The 20,902-nt window shown below is 40.7% G+C and overlaps 2 protein-coding genes across 3 annotated transcripts; both read left to right on the top strand.

The window, feature by feature from the left end:
• Nucleotides 1-1,754: 1,754 nt before the first annotated feature.
• LOC122641590 (cyanate hydratase-like) lies at nucleotides 1,755-4,381 on the top strand. The gene is made up of 4 exons (XM_043834873.1): nucleotides 1,755-2,070; nucleotides 3,270-3,341; nucleotides 3,660-3,768; nucleotides 4,199-4,381. Exons 1-4 carry the CDS (start codon nucleotides 1,805-1,807, stop codon nucleotides 4,235-4,237), a joined length of 486 nt encoding a protein of 161 aa, XP_043690808.1. The 5' UTR covers nucleotides 1,755-1,804; the 3' UTR covers nucleotides 4,238-4,381.
• Nucleotides 4,382-18,699: 14,318 nt separating this feature from the next.
• LOC122641587 (cyanate hydratase-like) lies at nucleotides 18,700-20,902 on the top strand. Of its 2 annotated transcripts, none has more exons than XM_043834870.1 (4): nucleotides 18,700-18,991; nucleotides 19,164-19,235; nucleotides 19,714-19,822; nucleotides 20,800-20,902. In XM_043834870.1, exons 1-4 carry the CDS (start codon nucleotides 18,726-18,728, stop codon nucleotides 20,836-20,838), a joined length of 486 nt encoding a protein of 161 aa, XP_043690805.1. In that variant the 5' UTR covers nucleotides 18,700-18,725; the 3' UTR covers nucleotides 20,839-20,902. The 2 variants fall into 2 exon arrangements, with proteins under 2 accessions (XP_043690805.1, XP_043690806.1); XM_043834871.1 differs by lacking the exon at nucleotides 20,800-20,902 and adding an exon at nucleotides 20,039-20,071.

Here is a 20,902-nt window from a genome sequence, read left to right as displayed (position 1 = left end):
CACTGTATCCACGATCCTAGTAGGTGTTGGGATGATGTGTAATTGTCCCAGTCATACCCCTATGTGGCAAGATATCTTACATCGGGATAGGGGCGTGACATGAGTTCTTCCCCTCCCTCCCCCCCCCCCCCCAAAAAAAAAAAAAAAAGAAAGAAAGGATAATTGATGGAGAACGAGTTGTGTTGTGACTTGGAAGACCTCCGAGATGAATAATCTAGATTGGAAGCAACATTAGTTGGGTTTGTTTTTTCCCACCATTTAGATCGCCTAATTTTATTTTTTTTCTTACCTCGGGATGATCGTTTGAACTTTGCCATGTATGACATGTTATACTTGAAGCCAGGGCTGCAACAGGGTCAGGTTGGGCCGGACTTTATAAAACCCTAGCCCAACCCTAAGCCCCCTTAGCTGGGCCCAAGCTCGAGCCGACCCTGACTCAGGGCCTGAAAAATCAAACCCTGACCCGCCCTCAGGTCGGGCTGGGCTAACCCTGATTGGCCCTAATCATGGGGAGGGGAAAGGAAATGCATGGGCTGGAATGGGCCGGGGGAAAAATTAACAATTTTACTTAAAATAACATTATAATAAAATGTATTATATCACTTATTATGTTCATATATAATATATTATATAACAGACTGTGGGTGAAGTTTAAAGTTTATAATATATATATTATATCAATATATATTTTATAGTATAACTTAAAACAGGGCCAGGCCAGGCCGGGCCGGGCTGGACCAGGCTTAACCCAAGGCCTCAAGCTTGACCCGATCCGACCTTGACTCAAGGCCAAAAATTTCCAATCCCAAACCATCCTTAGGACCAAATATCTCAGCCGAGGCCTTGTTTGGGCTCTCTCTCTCTCTCTCTCTCTCTCTCACAGAGAGATAGTATCTGCTCACAATTTGAAAGTCTCTCTCTGAGATAGTATCTGCTCACAAATTGCTTTCAAAGGGAAGAGTGGAAAGATTATTTCTCCCTGTTTGTTTGTTTTTTTTTTTTTATTATGTAAAAAAATCTAATTTAATTAAATAAAAAGTTCTGAAACATCATCCAATTTGTTTAGTTCATGCTTCATAGTTGAACTTTTTTCAATGAGTCTCGTGCATCCATGTTGCACACTGTACAGACCATCATTTAGAGACTTTGTTTTATTTTATGGGAAAAGGGTGGGCACGCAGGAAAAGAATGGATCTTTATCCTGTGCAATTTTCTGTCCAATTTAGTTCCTTTGGTGCCCCTCATAGAGAGCGTAATGACCATTTCACTCCTGCCTGAATACTCTATTTGGGTGGATTCACCCCCCTCTTATTACAGACACTAGGGGATTGGACGGGTCAGAGAATTACAAGCGATAATTTTCCACCTTACCCGTCCCACTGCAACAGGCCACCCACATACCTAGAGCAGCGGCATGCCCAACCCTCCCCTTTTATTTATTATTAATGTTATATTGCTTGTGAGTCGTGACGGGTGTGTTCAGCTATTTCAAGTTTCAAGTCAACGATTGTGCCCTCAAAATCACCATTTCACCTGCGGAATAAATAATCAGAGGAGATAACTGATGATATGTCCCTTGGGGGGTTTGTTTGGCTATTTCCACAACTGCTCCCTTCCCCATCCCCACAAAAAAAGAAAAAAATAATCTGCCGACAAAAGAAAATTCCGTAGAGAAAAACCATATAAAGTGGAGTGGAAGTGGGGGAGAGGGCCATTCACAGAATTGAATTGAAGCAGTTTTGTTGCTAGAAGCCGCCGAAAGAGGAGAAGAGTTCTAGCGTGTCTCTGTATTGTGTGGCCAATCATGGAGAACAAAGCAAGCGTGGTGAACCGTCTTCTTGCTGTGAAACAGAAGTCCGGTAAGAGTTATACTGAGATTGCAGAAGAGACGGGACTGACCAATGTGTACGTAGGTCAGCTATTGCGGAGGCAGGCCCAACTCAAGCCCTCCACTGTCCCTAAACTTAGGGCTTCACTTCCGGATCTCACCGACGACCTCATCCAGGAGATGATGTCTCATCCTATGAGGTCTTACGATCCTGAAATTATCAGAGAACCTTCTATTTACAGGTGGGTTTTCTCTACTATTTTTTAGTAAATTCGATTCTCTATTCATCAAAAAAAATCTTTGATTATCTATGCATGAGGTGGGTTTCATGTTGTGCTGGTTTTTTGCTTACTGATATGATTGATCCTTTCTCAACCAATTCAGATCAGCCTTTTGATTGGGCAGAATAGAGATTTTAAAATCATTGACTATTTATTGAATAAGCCATGGACAGAGGTTCAAATTCTTTATATTTTTTTTTGGGGTAGAACAGAGGTCCAAATTCATTTCTTATTTATTGGTTCCAAGGCCTAATTCTGAAGCCCTAAGTTTTTTTTTTTGTTTTAATATCTTACCAAAATCATTAAACTTATCCTTGAAAATATGGGCTGTCTTCTCTTTCCATTTACAAATCATTCTCAATAAGTATTTGGTCTGGACTGCCATTATAGATACACTGAGGAAGTGGTTGGCAATCAAGGGCTATACATTCCCCTGGATTGTGCTTCTCTCAGAAAATATAAAGTTTTGAGAATCCCTGTTTTGATTTGGATAAAAGATTGGATAACTTTCTAATAAAATTCTTTCTTTTACTACAAAACAGTAGATGCAGACAACAACTAAAGTTGAGAGAAAGAGAGCTTCAACAACTAAAACTGTGTAGAATAACCTTGTGGGGGGGGGGGGGGTGGTGAAGGAAGACAACATAGGTCTCATTTGAATTCTTGATTTCTGTTCTGACCCTTGCACTGCAAGCTTTAGGCCAATGGATGTGATCTCAGTCTTTTTTTGTTTTTGATAAAATGGATGTGATCTCAGTCAAGTCATTACTTCAAAATGTCTCTGATGTCAAGATGCTTTTGACCTTTCAACATTTCTCATGTTCTGATTTTTTAACCAATATTATTTTTTTTTTGGAGAAAAGAACGCTGCCCAGTCGCAGACACGTCCCCTGCACACTGACATAAGAGCATGAAAAATGACCACTGCATCTCTAATCATTTTTGGGGTTCCAAGGGGTGTGACTGTTATTTCGCACACCCCTTTGCCTTCACTTGTAGTCTTTCCTTAATTTTTTACTTGACTCTCTCTCTCATCCATGAGCCTTTTTGTTTTTGATAAGCTGAGAAAAGTTGTATAAAGTGTGAATCCTTTCCTTTTGCATATCTTTGAGTTATTTCTTTGTTGATCTGTTGACTCTTATATTTTTCTGATTCTATAGATTTAATGAAGCCGTTATGCATTTTGGTGAGAGCATTAAGGACATCATCAATGAGGAGTTTGGTGATGGCATGTAAGTCCTATTATCTTTCTTCCTTTAAATCCTTCTTTTCTTTTGGGAGGGGGGGGGGGTGTTGTGGTTGGTCCTTGACTAAAGAGTTGAGGTTAAATTTAGGTTAAATTTCTTGTAGGTTGCAAACCATGATGTTTATGAATCATCATGTTTTCTTGTTCATTTTGTCATGGGGGAATGTAATTAGATTAGATAGGAGAAATTACTTTCATTTGATCCCCTCTTGTGATGGGTAAATCTTCATTTCATGATTGAATAAACTTTTCCCGAATACATTGAGGTTCATCTGATTGAAGTATTTTTTTATTTTGGAATTAGTATGTCAGCTATAGACTTCTACTGCTCGGTTGACAAAATTAAAGGTGTTGATGGGAAGGATCGTGTTGTTGTGACATTTGATGGGAAGTACCTGCCACATTCTGAGATGGTCAGTAATTCCTTTTCCCTGGGAAAGATTTTACATTTGCCAAATCTATTTGATAATCCACTACTATTCTGCAGTCTTAGTTGAGAATATAAACTAATATAATTGATTTCAGGGGAGAGGGTTTTCCATGAGGCCATTGTGGGTAAGAATCTGCACGCCACATTAATGGCGGTGATGATACTAGAATCATTCACATAGAATCCACATTATCAAAATAAGAGAGAAAATAATAAAGAATCCCATGTGAGAGGGTAATAGTACTCTTGCGTCATGAGAATGTTTTTCCCTTGACTTAATTAGATCATCAATAAATTATTGCAATCTTTTACTGGCATTTAAATCAGATGCATTTTCTGTGTTTTTTGGATATGCATGCCTGATAGTTGTTTTTGTTGTTGTTGTTGTTGTTATCACTGTTACTTCTCTTCAGGTGTCGGAGAGTATGGTGTCAAGGATAAAGCTGCAATAAACTTATTGAAACCCCTCTTTTCGCCGCCTACAAAGGCATGCACTTCTTCATTGTTGCTGTGTTTGTCTGTTTAACCTCAGTCTTTTGATTAATAAAGTTCATTTGGAGGGAACTCATACCTTTACACAGTAATTCTCTGTTTAGTTTTTGCCCTTAGTTGAATAAATGCTATTAATCTCATCTACACTGTGTATGAAACTTTACCGAAAAGAGTCTTACAGTTGTATTTGATGGAAGTAACTTCAGTTACTTTTTTTTGCAGCTATTTTAATACTTCATTTCTTCTTCAAACAAGAATTGAATGTGGGCATTGAATCTTCTCTTACAGTTTTATTAATCCTTTTCTATTTCTTGGAACAGAGAAATGAATGTTTTAGGGTGATCTTTTCGATTTCCTAAATTTAGGTGAGAAACTAAAATGAACTATCGTGTAGCATAATGATCTTCGGTAAGGAATATTTTTTGGTTGGAGAGGCAGGAGAGAGGAATAAAAATATGGCATTTCAATCTAATGCGTAGCTAGTACACTAGGCTCTCCCGCCATTGTGGGGTCTAGGGAGGGTCATAATATACGTAGCCTTATCCTAGTTTTCGTAGAGAGGCTGTTTCCAAACTCGAATTATTAACCACTTGGTCACAATGGATTACCATTGCACCAAGGCCCGCCCTCTCATTTCAATCTAAAGCACTTTGTCAAAAGATCAAATTATGAACTACATACGTCAACTGATCTAATTATGTACTACATATGACATTTGACGATCTTTTGGTAGATCGAATGCAAGAAGAAGGAATAAGAAAGCCAGGGGTAAAAATGTCTACAAAAAATAGGTGTGGAGGATGGGGCTGTGGGGGACTGTTTTGGATAGTTTTGTAATACCCATCTTTTGTTTTGAATAATTTAGTTAAACAAAACAATGGGTGGCTAATTTGGTAAACCTAAATCTGACTAATCTTGTAAAATTTTGAAAATTTTCTTCTATTTTATTTTTGTGTGGCATGAATACTAACTAATTTTAGGGATTATGTAAATCTTTTTAAAATAATTTGAAACCGATTTATCTTGTAATTTCTGTTCTTATCTTAGGTCCCAAATTACGGTCTTTGTACATTCATGGCCTCAATAATTGGCTTAGTCTCTCCACACAAGTCTCCACCCCAGATTCAATTTTTGGAGGGAATTCAAAAAAAAGATTCTTGGAAATTTAAATGTATGTTCATGATAAAGATTCGAATATCGGATTGGCCAAGATATTGAAACCACCTAATCTAGACCCAAAAGTCCAAATTGGGACTCAATCAATGGGCTAATTTCTAACCCAAAGGCCTTTAACAAACAAAAAAAGTAGAGATTTGAACCTCCTAGCCATGTGAGCTAACTCAAAACTCAAAACCCAAAATTTAAAGATCATCTACAGATTTATAAAAATAAAAAAATGATCCCAGTTCCAAAACGAAGGCTCTAAAATTCGAATTCCAAAACTCAAATGATTTTCTTTTTTTGTAGAAAATAACAAACTAAAGCCCAAAACTTGTTTAAAGGGACAAAACCCAAACCCCATACAACCAGATCCAAGTACGAAAACTCATCCCACTATATAGGCTAGAACCCAACACCTACTAGGCTAAGATCCAACGGGCCCAAACCTGGACCAATTAGCCAAATCTGTGTCCCAAAAATTAAATGTGAAATTTAAGCAAAGCTCATTCTTGTGAACCCACGCCGCCCAAAACCAAACTTAATGGATATGAAAGAAAGAGAGCAGTCCGAACCTGATTCTACAGCCCAAATTAGTTTGCATTGAACCTATTCCATTAAATCAAGTTGAGTTTCAATTACGGTCCAGACCGTGAATATTGATTTGACCCGAAATTTATCAAATAAAGAATACCAGCATCCATGGATTAATTGTAAATTGGTTAGTCCCATGGTTTCATCTGGAGGCAATGTTCTTAATTTATGTCATGTCATTCACGAATTCGGATCTGACCCCTCCATGGGGTGTGGGTCACACACCCTTCTGGAGGGTTTAGATCTGTCCCCACCTGTCCCATGTAGGTATCAGATCTGAACTCGTCATCCAAGGGAACCCTTATATAGTACCCGTCTTTTATCACACACTGAACCTGTCACTACTGTAGGCTGTAACTGAATACTCTGACTGTAGAAAAACTCACGGTAGTGGTGAACCATGAGCGCAAATACACATCCTCTTTCATACAGGAATTCGCTATATGTACCAAATATGAGTTTTATAAATCTTACAAAAAAAAACACATTAACAATGAAACTAAACTAAAATTTGCCCAATTTGGCTAGAGCTTCAAAATCTGGATTCAACATAAGACTTGAAGAGGCTTCACTCTTCGTGGCAAAGATAAGATCTACCGGACAATTAACTAGAAGTCCACAAAGATAACTACATGAATAGAAGATAGATGGATAGAGAGATAAAAAGGAGAGAACAGAGACAGAGATAGATACTACAGAAAGAACGACAGTTTTGGGGGAAGATAAAGATAGTGATTGAAGGGATTTACAGAACGAGTTTGGGAATAACACCGAGAAAAAAAGGACAGTCCTAAAAGGCAGCGACGGTCATTTTGTCTAGAGAGGCCGAGTGGCGTTCTATCTCCCTTTTATTTAATAATCTATGATAAGCGACAAACAGAACAATTTGGATCCTCTACGGCGGGCAGATAGGATTTTTCCAGACAAAGAACTTGCTTTGAAATTTCTGGTGCAGATTTCAATTCTGGCAAGAGCATGGACCCCACTCGGGCTCGGGCAGTGGGTGTGAGCCACACAATGGCCACTACCTAACCAGATGTAGAGAATCAAAATCCCAAATAGAAGTATCTGTGATATTTGTTTAACCAGAGGTGGGTTCGACTCTCATAGTATGAATGCCTTTTATTTGGTCTTGAGGGGGCAAAAAGAGGGCTTGAGATAATTCCTTGTTAGGGCAGAAAAACGTGGAAATACTACCACATGGTTGGACAATTTTAGGGGAGAAGAGCATTATTACTCAATACCCAGGGGTGAGACATATCATTTGGGGATAATCGAGAGGAGGGAGTAATTTACGAATCATTATCACCTTCAATTTCTGCCCGCTCCAATTCCCTCCAATCCCTCACATAAGAGCGAAAATGACCACCTTACCCACTGCCCGAATACATTGCCCAAGGTGGGGGTAGGGTGGTCATTTATGCTCCTATGTGAGGGATTGGAGGGAATTGAAACGGACAGCGAATTGGAGGTGATAAAAATTCAGTAATTTATTCTTTATTAATTTTCATGTACTTTGGTTTAGACATTTTTATTTCTTTAGAATGATAAATAAGAAGCATTTATCAAGAAAAAAGGAAAGTGAATGAGAAGTTTAGAGACCTGCAAACAGGGCATAAAACCATGTGAATTTCAAATCCATTTTCTATTAATGCCCAAATTCTTTCATCCGAACAAACCATTGGGTCCGCACGTAAACCTAGTAGAAGTTTGATGCAATTATTATAATTGAGTGATGATTCAAAATATGGCTGGATCCTAAATTACAGTTTTGTACACTCATGGCCTTAATCTCTCCACACACGTCCCCACCCCCGCTTGTTCTTGAAAATTGAAATGTATGTCCATGATAAATATTCGAATACGATGGCCTATGGGCTTAAAAAAAAAAAAATCCTATTCGTAACTATAAAGAGTGAAGAAAAAAACAAAAAAATTAAGATTACAATAACAAGAATTTCTCTATTATTAAACTCCTATCCTGAGGCGATTGAGAGAGACTGAGATTGGATGGTAGCACCTGCCGGAATACCCCTGGCAAGAATGGACACAGGCAACCCCAACTCGGTGGACCAGGAGATGGTTGTCTCCCCTCCACCAGTTGCTATCAATGAGGAGGCGTGTAATGGTGCAACGAGAACATGGGCAAGCCTTGTCACTGGTCAAACTAGTCCAGAGAGGGAGAATACGATTCCGTTCATCGAACCTGAGATCATAGATGGGAAGAGAGTAGCAAGGTGCAATAGTGCAGACCTATCCGAAGAAAAAGGGCGTTGGGAAGCCGCTCTTGTGGGATACGTCTTTGGTCCGAAACCATCCTTTGCGATGATGAAACAATTCGTTCGAGAGAAGTGGGCACACATGGGAGCAGTGGAAGTATACGGACTGGAGAGCGGGATCTTTGTGTTTGATTTCCAGGAAGCAAGTATTTGTCGTCAAATTATTGATGTAGGTCCATGGACCTTTGGTGCGAGGCCACTAATTCTTCGGGCATGGTCACCAGAGGTGTCCTTAGTGAAGAAAGAAGAATCACAGCTACCCCTTTGGGTACAGTTCTACGGACTCAACCTTCACTTTTGAGGGTCTCAAACGCTAGGGAAAATTGCCAGTGTCATTGGTAAACCCATTTGTGCTGATCGCTGAAGAGCCCAGAAGGAGAGGCTCTCCTTTGCCCGTGTTTGCGTCCTAGTTAAAGTTGAGGATGGATTACCTTTGACAGTGTCCATTATGCAGGATGATGGGTCATTACTTGAACAACCAGTGAAATACGACTGGCCACAATGAGAAGTCATGCCTGATCCTTACTGCGAAGCACATTGCAAATGCGAACACCAACAATACAGTAGCAGGCATGGAATCGGAGTGGCAGGAATCTACTAGACGCCGTGGTAAGGGGAAGAGGAGTGTATCACGCGAGGCAACTGTACCATCCCCGTCGGATTCTGCTGCTCCGGCGTCCGCAGTGCAGTCTTCAATGAACACTCTCTCAGATTTGAATTTCTCACGCTATACAGTCTCAGATGCTAAGAAGGGGCCCATCGTTCTCGCTATCAAAGATAAACCAAGTCATGTGGCGTCATCTAGTTCCGATTTATCCGCGAATATGGAGGGGGTTACCCATATCCAAAACACCTCCAGAGGCGTGACTAACATGCACACGGTTCTTCCCACTCCAGAGGTGGCACACCCCAAAGAGGTTACGCCTCCTGCTCCCTCTGTCCCCACGATACCTCCCGGTGATCAGAGTGGCACGGTCGAACCATCCCGGGTCAGGGATAGAGGCGATCAGCAACCCAAGGGACCATGTCGCTCCAAATCATCGATTAAGGATATGGCACACTTCATTAACGGAAACAAGGAGAACAACCCGACCTCCTTCCCCAGGCCTTCCAACACTGAGAACAGGTTTGCATCCCTGCAATCTGATGAGGCTGCCCAGGTAGATGCGAATGGTACCATGATGATCCCACATGAACGTGAACGAAGCCTGGTCTGGAGCACCCTTGCGAAACGCTCTCCACTCACCAGTTCTCAATGATTAAAGTTGGTGCGTGGAACACCAGGGGATTAAACGACCCTGGTAAATGTAGAGCGATGAAAGATTGGATGGCTTCGAACCAGCTTGCTATTGCCGGATTAGTAGAGACACATGTCAAACATTGCAACTTTGAGAACTCTGTGAGGATATTCGGCAGTCGCTGAAAATTCCTGAACAACTACACTTCCAGTGATGCAGGACGCATATGGCTGCTATGGGATGAGGAACAAGTTGATATCCATCCTATCTTGACATCATCACAATTAATCCATGTCCATGCTTGCATTAAGCAGTCGCAACAACCTATACATATCTCTATTATTCATGGAGCGAATTTTGCACCAGACAGGGAAGAACTTTGGAATGACATACGATAAATCAGTAATGGGAACTCGTTGCCATGGATCCTCCTCGACGATTTTAATTCCATAAGTGACCCAAGTGAAAAGGAAGGAGGGCGGCCGGTTACAACAGCAATGACGCAGCCTCTCGCCTCTTGCATCTCTGACACCGGCCTGGCGGATCTACACTGGTCGGGTAATTGGTTCACATGGAGCACTCAAAGTACTAGAATGGGCCGTATATCTACAAAAATTGATCAGACTCTGGTGGACAGCAATTGGTTGACCACTTTCCCTACTGCTCATGTCCACTTTCATAATCAAAGCATTTTTTATCACTGTCCCATGGTCGTCACATTGGAACCCCCACCGATGCGACGTGGCAAGCAATTCTACTTCTCCAATCATTGGGCAGACCATGACGATTTCCTCCCACTTGTCCAAGATGTCTGGGGCCAACAGGTAACCGATGCGCCCATGTTCATATTGCTTTCTAAACTTAAAATGCTGAAAAACAGGTTGAAGGGGTGGAGCCACTTCACGTTCAGTAACCTTGATGATCGAATCAAAGCTACAGCTCAAACTGTGGAGCTTCTCCAGGCCTCTATCCACTCTGGCTGCACTGATTAGGACACATTAAGCCTTGAAAGAGCCCACGTCTCCCACCTCAAGCGTTTGATGAATGCGAGAGAATCGGAGCTGCGCCAAAAATCTCGGGTAAGATGGCTTACACATGGAGATAGGAACTCGGCATTTTTTCACCGATCTCTACAAACTCGAAGATCCAGGAATTGGATCTCCTCCATCCAATACAGCAATGGCACATGGATCTCCGGTGATGACGCTATAAGGCAAGAAGCAGCACACTTTTTTGAACAAGCGTTTATGGGTTCCCCGCAGGTCACCTGCACTCCATTCGATCTTCCAGTTGATCGTTCCCTGGACATGGTGGAGTATGCTCACTTATGCAAGCCCTTCAACCTGGAAGAAATCAAAGCCGTGGTTTTCGCGGCTGATGACGATAGTGCACCTAGTACTGATGGATTTGGTGCGTACTTTTTCAAAAAAGCTTGGGGGATCATTGGTTATGAAGCATGTGAGGCCATCCTCTTCTTCTTTAGAACTCAGAAGCTTCTTGAACAATTGAAATTATCGAAGCTAACTCTGATTCCCAAAGGCACATGGCAGAACACATTTAGTGACTATAGACTGATTACGGTTAGCCCGTTCCTATACAGGTTCATAGCTAAGCTCCTTGCTAATAGACTCAAAGGCGTTCTTCACAAGCTAGTGGGGGAGAACCAATCTGCATTTATTGAGGGGAAGCAGATAACCGACAACATCCTCCTATGCCAAGAACTCCTGCACGGTTATCATACTAACACAGGTATGCCTCGGTTCGTTGCCAAGATTGATCTTGAAAAGGCGTACGACTCGGTCCAATGGAGTTTCTTATTCACGCTATTGCACATTTGCACCGGTTGAACTTCCCTCCTGTGTTCATTGGATGGATTGTAAAGTGCGTCATAAATCCAAGCTATGCGGTCTTTCTTAATGGTGCACAATCTCCTCGCTTCTCGGCAAAGAGGGGATTGCGACAAGGTTGCCCAATGTCACCCTTCCTCTTTAATATTGTCCTCCAAGTATTCACGGATTCGGTTGCCGCAGCTGCTAAAACGGTTGCCTTTGAGTATCATCAGTTCTGTGCCAAGCCAAAAATTACGTCAGTATGCTTTATCGACGACTTATTTGTATTTGGGAAAGCATCCACTACCAATTCCAATAACCTGGACCTACTCTTCAAGCAGTTTTCTACGCTCTCAGGGCTGACCATCAACACAAGAAAATCAAATATTTTCTTTTCCAACTGCCCTACAGAGATAGAAGCCCATTTTTGTTCCATCCTCGGCTTCACTATTGGGAGTCTGCCGATTACTTACTTAGGGGTACCACTCTCATCGAAGCCCTTGAAGACCCACGAATTCACTGATCTTATTTGCAGGGTGGAAAGGAAGCTGTCTTCATGGCAAGCAAAGGCACTCTCATATGCGGGCCATCTCGCCCTCATTTAATCAGTCTTGATGGGTACATTGGCGCACTGGCTGAACACGATCCGTTTACCAAAACCGATTGTTACAAAGCTTGAAGGCATCATGGGGAGGTTCTTATGGTGGGGCACTGCCCAAAAAGGATCCTATAAGGTGGCATGGGCAGCAGTGTGTTTACCAAAGAAGGAGGGTGGCTTAGGCCTGCAGAGGTTAACTGACTGGAATAATGCGGCCTTAATGCGCCAGATATACAACATTGCAGCCAACACGTCCAACTGTTGGATCTCTTATGTGAAGCAACGGTGGCTACGCTGCCACTCCATATGGTCATTACCCACCCCAACGGTCTGCTCCCCACATTCAGAGCTATATTGAAGACCCACACCATAGCTGTTGGAAATATTCGTTATCTTCTCAAAGCAGGGAATGAAACCCTGCTTTGGTACAACCCTTGGTTGCTGAGTGGTCCCCTTTGCAGACTGGGTACCATAGTTTTAGAGGCTTTGGGACGTCACACATTTGACAGGGTTGGCTCCATTCGATCGGAAGAGGGGATGTGGGATGAGACCATGATGGACGTAGATATTATCAGTCGAAAAGAAGAAATTATCAATACCAGGATACATGATTGGCTCCAAGAGGACTTGGCAGTCTGGACACCTACCCCCAACAGCCTATTTTCACTTAAATCGGCATGGCACTCGGTTCGCTTACATAGCAACAAGGTCGAATGGCATAGCCTCATCTAGTTTCCCACAGCCCAATCGAGATTTGCTTTCACATCGTGGCTGGCGATCTGGCAACGGTTACCAACAAGCAGCAGACTGGCGTCGTGGGGAGCAGGCATGGACACCTCGTGTGTACTATGCCAAGGAGGGACCGAGAACCTGGGCCATCTCTTTTTTCAATGCCCATACTTTGCTGCCATATGGGAAGGGGTCCTTAAGGTCAATGGCTACAATTGACACATTCTCCACAGTTGGCAAGAAGAGATAATCTGGCTGATACAACACTTCAAAGGAGACTCAATAATCTGCCAGGTTCAAAAATTCAGTCTGACGGCAACGATTTACCGGATCTAGTGCGAGAGGAACAATAGAATCTTCCAACAGCGGAGTGCGAGTGCTGAGAGCACCATACTTCGGGTCATCGAGGACACTAGGAATCGATTCAGTGACATAGAACTGAAGGTGCCTGACTCAGGGGAAGCGAGGGATTTTTTCCATCGATGGAGGATGGGCGTTGCATTCACACACCACCAGCCTAGCATTATGACATGGCCCAAACCCCCCTGGGCTGGGTGGCGATCAACTGTGATGGCTCAATACGGGGAGACCTGGGTGGATACGAAACTATTGGACGAGATGGAGCTGGCAAACCAACATTCACTATTGCGGGAGCGATCAGAGATGACAACATCCTTCATATGGAGCTCAAGGCGATCTATAGTGGGCTGAAGAAAGCTAAGTCCATGAACCTATCACGTGTCCAGATCCGATCTGACTCACTAATGGCTATCCAGATCATCCTTGGCCAAATACAAAACCCATGGCATGTGTTTGGGATTGTGGGAGATATTCAAGAGCTACGCACCTACTTTAGTCATTGCACTTTCGACCACCATCCGCGGGATCAATTCCTGCGTTGACTTTCTGGCTGGACTTCTTAACTCATGTCAAGAGTTGCACCTTTGTGTTGCGTGCCTTCCGGATGCTCTTTCCGTCAATATACGGAGTGACTCGAACGAGAAGAAATATTACCGTATGTAAACTCCATACTACCTATTAATCTAATATAAGAGCTCCCTTTCTCCAAAAAACAAAAACTATAAAGAGTGAAGCTTTATTACCAAAAAAACATATCCCCTCTCTGGGCATTTTCCTTCTCTCTTATTGAGCATGAGCGCCGTCCATGTAGAGATCCAGCGCTGAAGATGCAGGATTGGGGTGGTTACGATGCACCACACTAAAATCTGGAACCACCCTCTACAGTCAAACTCCACCTCCACCCTCTGCAACTCCCCACCTCTTTGCCCCATCCTCTGCAGCTTGAAACAGTACAAAACGAAGGAAATTAGGGGCGACAGAGACAAACAGTAAGGGAAGAAACAAACAGATAAGAGAGAATTAGCTGCAAATTTCAAAGCAAGTTCTTTGTCTGCAAAAATCCTAATACACATAAGCCAAAAGGTTTTTTCATCGAGAGGCGAAAATGAAGTCAATGAAATGAATCCATTGATGGATACAAAAAATCAGTTATTACATAGAATAAAAAAAATTCTATAAATACAGATACCCATTTGCCCCAATTGCCCAACCAATGGAAGGTAATCACATATCACATTGATAAGCCGGTTTGGGATTTCTTTGTACATCCCAATCCCGTTGAGAGAGCTTGGAATTTCCAGTCTCTACCATCCATGATTCTATCGGACTGCATATTGTTGTTGTCAATATCTATCAAATTGTTCCAAAATCCAATTAAATTACCAATTTGTAGTTGTATCTGAAACAGCGCCGTGTCCTCTGTTGAGCGGTGGACGAGGGGTGCTATGTGAGGTTGGGGAGAGGGCACAATAGGTTCGGGGGTGCCGCGATAGAGGAGAGAAATAATCAAAATGGGGGCAAGATGGACTGTCGATAAACATAGGTATAGGGAAGGACACGCGACACCAGAGGAATTCGTCTTTGACTATCTTTGAACAACGTTGCAGACAGTGGAGGAGCTGCAGTAATGAGTCATCATTTTCAAGTGGAATATCTAAGGAGTAATTTAACCTCTTACACGGGTTTTACTTTATCTTCCTTGTTGTGCATCAAGATTCAGCAGTAATACTAACTACAACTGTGTCTGCTTCACTTTTTTTCCAACACCACCCAAGCCCAATTTGATTATCTTTCCAAACATAATGCAGCATTTCAATCTCCTTTGCAAAAAACTTAAAGAGGAATTTATCATAGTCATGATAAGCAAATATCCTCTGAATCTGAGACGCACCGGGATTAGATCCAAGATCAAGAACGTCTCCCCCCAATTTCATTACAGAACTAGCAATGGATACTAGAGAAAGAACAGCTTTGGGGAAGATGAAAGAAAGTGATTGAAGGGATTTACAAATCGGGTTCCTAAAAGGCAGCAGAGGATCCGATCCGTCCTAGTCGATTAACGTTTTGGGAATGGTGTGTTATTTGTATGACTACATTTTAACCAAAAAAACATTAAAAAAAATGGACGTTTGGGATCGCCAAAATGGCTTATAATTGAAAGGTCGATATTTAATGGATAAAGATTCACACAGATCGCTGACGTGGATGAGAAAATTTCTTTTAATTTCCTTTTGTTTATATAGTGGTACACATGAATTACCAAAATTATTCCTTATTATTTAAATACAAAAGGTTTGACCGAACCTAATTGGTTATTGGACATTTTTTATTTACCGAAAAAAAAGGAAGCCCATTTTTGGTAGAACACATGTGTATTTAATTGGGTCCACCGTACATATTTATGTCATATATCATTATTAGTAAAATAATATTATTGTAATCATTTTAAATAATTAAATTTTACAGTAAATGCATTAAAACTTAATAAAATTGAAAATTTGGTTGAGCTTTAATATGGGATATCCACTTTCTACATTCCATTTTTTTCTTATTCTATAATTTTTACATTTTGTATGTATTTTTTAGTAAACTATATAAGATAAAATCATACATGGTAAGCCGTATGAATAAGGGGTCTCAAAAAAACCCGGCCATCCCGACTTGGCCCTAGCCCTCCTGAATCCTGATAGAGATGGGTCAGGCCTGTGTTACTACCAAGATCGGACTGGGTTTAATATTTTCCTATCCCTGGCAAGGCCTAGACGGGTCTAGGTTGAGGCCTTGCCCCTTGCAGGGCCAGCCTGACCCTGTATGCACTTAATAAATATGGGCCCAATCTTGTATCCACTTAATAATACTCTAGTGCATTTTTAAGGCTGAACTTAATAAATATGGGACTTGTTAAGTGGGTTTTGTTAAGTGGGCTGGAACTATGTGAATAGATAATATATATGTGTTAAGTGGGCTGGAACTATGTGAATAGATAATATATATATGTTAAGTGGGCTGGGGTTTTGTTAAGTGGATTGGAACTTTTTTAAGTGGGCTGTGATGGGCTGTTCACTATTTAGGGCTGAGCTGGACTTAGGAAAATCCTGCAAGGGTCAGGCTGGGTTGAGGGTATGCTTGGTCCTGGCAAGATCGGGCTGGGCTTGGGTTTAGGTTAAGGCCAACCCCGACCCGTGGACACCCCTACTTATAATTGAGATACGAGGCAACATTTTTTTTTAATGAAAAAGAAATAGATAATTAATTAGTGATAAAGGTATTACACACATCGTCCAATACTACTAGACGCAACTTTTCTACTCTAGCCTTAAGTGGCTCGTTTATAAGCAATAGAAATAACATATTACTTTGTTTTTGAATATTAATAGCATCAATAAGGATTAATAGTATCAAAGGACTTAATTAGTATGGAAATATCCAACAACATATTAAACACTTCTCAAGGCCACCCTTCTTGAGTATCTTGCATGATCCATTTAACCACTTGCTTACAATCTATCCAAATCGTTACTATTCCCCAGTCTTATTCCTTTGCTTACTTCAGTCTTGAAGCACTCCCCATACCTCTGATTCTTGTGACGTCCCTATAAAACTATTGTTTATAGAAGCCACGCAATCTGAGAGTTACATAGTAGAATTGACGCCGAACCTTCACTTCTTGAAGGCGGCCCAAAACTACCATCACAAATCAAAAGATGTTATTTCTCATGTGATAATCCCTAATAATCCTCAATAGAAAGGACAACATTATGAAGAGGATTAATGAGAAATAAATGTGGCATGGTGATCTTTTATATTTCCCATCTTGAAGTGAGAAATTAAATGAACTACCATGTTAGGAAATGAATATTCTTGGTTGGGACTTGGGAAGGAGGAGGAGGGAAATAAAACCCAACTCATTATCAAAAGAAAAATACTCACAAACTACATGGCCAACTCCCCAAAAAAAGAGAAACTAAGACTAAACAATATTGGACCCGAACCAAATCTGAATTGGGACTCAATTAATGGGTTAATTTCTAGCCCAAAGACAAATGTCTGAACCTCCTGACATTGTGAGCTAACTCAAAGCTAAAAACCCAAAATTTAAAGATCATGGCCAGATTTAATGTAAGCCAAGTAGTTTTGGACTAAACATCAAGAATGATCCCAGCACCAAAACGAAGGCTCCGAATTCGAATTCTAAAACTCAAATATTTTTTATAGAAAATAACAAACTAAAGCCCAAAACCTTTTTATTTTTTTTGCACTTTCTGAAATATTCAAATCAAGACCTATTAAAAAAAATAACAATAATAACCATACGAACCAAAACATGGTTCTAAGTGCTGTGCGATCCAACGATTTTACACCTTGATGATTCCGATATTGTGTTGATACTGTATCGGTGACACTGTACGAACAAGGGGTAATGAGTAAATCAATCAAAAACCTATTTTTCAAGGAAGATCAGGGGCAAATTTATTCGATACAAATGAGAATTTGAGCATAATCACCTCTTGCTTTAGGATGGAGAAAGCCATGTTCTCCTTCATGAGCTTCTACTGGCTGCCAGTGTCTCCCAACTGTTATACCACTCTGAGCATTGCAAGTAGGGTTTTAGTAGTCGAGATTGATACCGATCCAGATTGGTTGTATCAGTCTGGATCGACACTCTTTTATTAAAAAAACTAGTTTTTTTTTTCCTTCTCATTTTTATCTTTATTCGTACCAATCCACCGATACAAGATCAGTTAAGAATCGATTTCAATGGAGTCCGATACCGATTCAAGACATGATCGCAAGTTGGAGTCCGAGTTGGGAAGGAAGTTAGACACTTATAAGTATACCGTAAACTAATAGAAATTGTGAATTTCTGTGTTTGAGAACATTAGAACCTTTAATATAACATGGGTATAAAAATCAATGGTCCAGATTTCATTATTCTAAATGAAATGTAAAGATCACCATCGACTACCAATACGATTAGCTGGTCTACCGATCAGTAAACCTTTTGCCTGATCGGCACACCCCTAAACCCTTGAAATGATCAGAGGTGCGACAGTCATTTTTTTAGGACATAGGTGCAGCATGCCTGGAGCTACCGGGTGCTATGAGTGCCTCTTATTTTATTTAGTCTTGAGGGGGCAATCTGCTACCCACATGGGGACGGGTGCGGACAGATCTGACTCCTCCATTGGGTGTAAGTTTCACCTATGGGTCACACGCCTCATGGAGTGTTCAGATCTATCCCCACCCGTCCCATGTATATATAACTGATCCGGAATCGGCAGGAAATGGAGGGTTCGAGATAATTCGGCCGAAAAGCGTGGAAAAACTGCAGGACTTTTTCTTCCACGACTCTTTGCATCCACGTTGCACGCCAAACAGATCGACTTCTGTTTTTTATCCTTTAATACGTCCCTTGAGTTTAATACTTGAGGGTTTGATTGTTTGTTACTTTGTCCCTTGGGGGTTTGTTTAGCCATCTCAAAACTCTGCCCCCAAAACAAGTTCACTTGACGGAATAAAGTATGAGTGAAACTGCCATTTAAATTGAAGCGAGATTGTAGGGGAGAGAGCCATTCACATAATCTAAGCAATTGTGTTGCCAAAAGCCGAAAGGATAGAAGAGAGTTCTACTGTATTGTATTGCATTGTGTTTGTGGGCATTAATGGAGAGCAAAGCAAGCATGGTGAACCGTCTTCTTGCTGTGAAACAGAAGTCCGGTAAGAGCTATACTCAGATTGCGGAGGAGACAGGACTGACCAATGTTTATGTGGGTCAGCTATTGCGGAGGCAGGCTCAACTCAAGCCCTCCACTGTCCCTAAACTTAGGGCTTCACTTCCGGGCCTCACCGACGACCTCATCCAGGAGATGATGATTCCTCCTATGAGGTCTTATGATCCTGAAATTATCAGAGAACCTGCAATTTACAGGTGGGTTTTCTTCTATACTAATTGTTGTAACTTTGATTCTTAAAATTTCTCTATGCATCGTGAGATGGGGTTTTAACGTTTGTACTGGTTGATGCTCTCTGAACTAATTTCAAATTATCCCCTTTGATTGGGCAGAGTAGAGATTCTAACATATTTTTCTGATTCTAAATAGATTTAATGAAGCTGTTATGCATTTTGGTGAGAGCATTAAGGAGATCATCAATGAGGACTTTGGTGATGGCATGTAAGTTGTATTATATTTCTTCTTTTAAATCAAATTTTTTTTAGAGGGTGGGGAGTTATTAGTAAGGTTCCCTTTAAAGAATTGGGGTTTTTAAATGAGAGTTCAGATTAAATATTTTATGGATTAATTATTGAAAAAATGATCTGATTGATGAGATTTGGTATGATACTTACTAGATTTGATGAGATAGATATTCAAATATTTCTTCTTAGAACGTATTGATTTGACCCCGTAAACAGGACCACCACCCAATAGCATGTTGCCACGAGATTGATGTTGTTGAGTCATCATGTTGCCTTGTTCACTATGTCATTAGAAATGTTGTCATAGGGGATAAATTCCTCCATCCCAATAATAGAAGTCTTCATTTGATTTTTCCCCCTTTTGATGGATAAGTCTTCATTTGATGGTTGCACAACTTTTCCTGAATACATTGAGGTTCAATTGATTGATTTTTTTTTCTTCATTTTGGAATTAGTATGTCAGCTATAGACTTCTACTGCTCAGTGGATAAAATTAAAGGTGTTGATGGGAAAGATCGTGTTGTTGTGACATTTGATGGGAAGTATCTGCCACATTCTGAGATGGTCAGTAATTCCTTTTTCCTTGCTTTCGTATTTTTCCTTGAAAAGATTTTACATTTGGTGAATCTATATGAGCAACAACAAACTCAGCGTTATCCCAACTTAATGGGATCCGTTACTTGGATCCAAACGAAACAAAGGGAATGAAGAGAGGGGAAAAGAGGGGTGGGAAGGCGATGAGATGGTGAATCTATATGAGCATACACTCTTAATTTGTAGGGTTGGTACTCATTTTAAATCTCCCACAATCCCTTCAGACATCACCGATCAATGACCCCGATCATCACCCTCCCCAAAAAAGGAAAAGGGAAATTTTATTTTTTGCTTATAATACAATCTCAATTTGTTAAGGAAACATGTTGGTTTCTCATTTTTATTTGTATATATTTTTTATTTTAAAATCTTATGAAGGTCAAATTATATATTTTGTGAACTGAGTTGCTGAGGAAATAATGAAATTGTAGAAAGATGGTGCTTGAGTTTACTTGAGAAAAGTTCTTGTATTTCATTTTAAAACCATGTTAGAAAAGGGATAATATATAAAAGATGGGAAAAAGAATGCTGTCCAAGAGTCTGTCTCTATCTTCCCCATATGAAAAGACATCTTTGCCCCCTTGTTTTGAGGAGGAGAGAGATAGCAACATGGTAGTGCTGGCATAGGCCACACTCCTGAACAGAAAACAATTTCCCATAAAAGATATGAGTTGTTTTATATCGATCAAGCATGTACTTAGGTTTTAAACCTTCAATTGTAATCTTAATTTAATCTTTTTGTCAGTAAACAACTTTTCACCTACATGTATTCAAAACAAGTCATTTGTTATCAGTTGAAAAAGTAAAATAATATAACTGATTTAATTAGATGATCAGCCAATTATTACAATATTTTAATCGCTTTTAAATCTGATGCATGTTGTTTGTTCTTTGATATGTATGCCTGATAATTGTTTTTCTTGTTGTCCATTGTTGCTGCTCTTCAGATGTCCGAGAATATGGTTTCAAGGATAAGCCAACAATAAATCTAATGAAACCCCTGCTTTTGCTGCCTACGAAGGCATGAACTTCTTCATTGTTGTTGCATTT

Source organism: Telopea speciosissima, chromosome 10, assembly GCF_018873765.1.
Source record: "Telopea speciosissima isolate NSW1024214 ecotype Mountain lineage chromosome 10, Tspe_v1, whole genome shotgun sequence".
Taxonomy (NCBI): domain Eukaryota; kingdom Viridiplantae; phylum Streptophyta; class Magnoliopsida; order Proteales; family Proteaceae; genus Telopea; species Telopea speciosissima.
Note: the sequence above shows the minus strand (reverse complement) of the source record. Positions and strands in the feature narration are given on the sequence as shown.

Excerpts from the sequence above, each read along its gene's own strand:
- LOC122641590 (XM_043834873.1), top strand. The coding sequence starts at position 1,805 with ATGGAGAACAAAGCAAGCGTGGTGAACCGTCTTCTTGCTGTGAAACAG. Across the intron at positions 3,342-3,659 it reads GAGGAGTTTGGTGATGGCAT|TATGTCAGCTATAGACTTCT; the intron begins GTAAGTCCTATT and ends TTTTGGAATTAG. Across the intron at positions 3,769-4,198 it reads ACCTGCCACATTCTGAGATG|GTGTCGGAGAGTATGGTGTC; the intron begins GTCAGTAATTCC and ends ACTTCTCTTCAG.
- LOC122641587 (XM_043834870.1), top strand. The coding sequence starts at position 18,726 with ATGGAGAGCAAAGCAAGCATGGTGAACCGTCTTCTTGCTGTGAAACAG. Across the intron at positions 18,992-19,163 it reads AGAGAACCTGCAATTTACAG|ATTTAATGAAGCTGTTATGC; the intron begins GTGGGTTTTCTT and ends GATTCTAAATAG. Across the intron at positions 19,236-19,713 it reads GAGGACTTTGGTGATGGCAT|TATGTCAGCTATAGACTTCT; the intron begins GTAAGTTGTATT and ends TTTTGGAATTAG.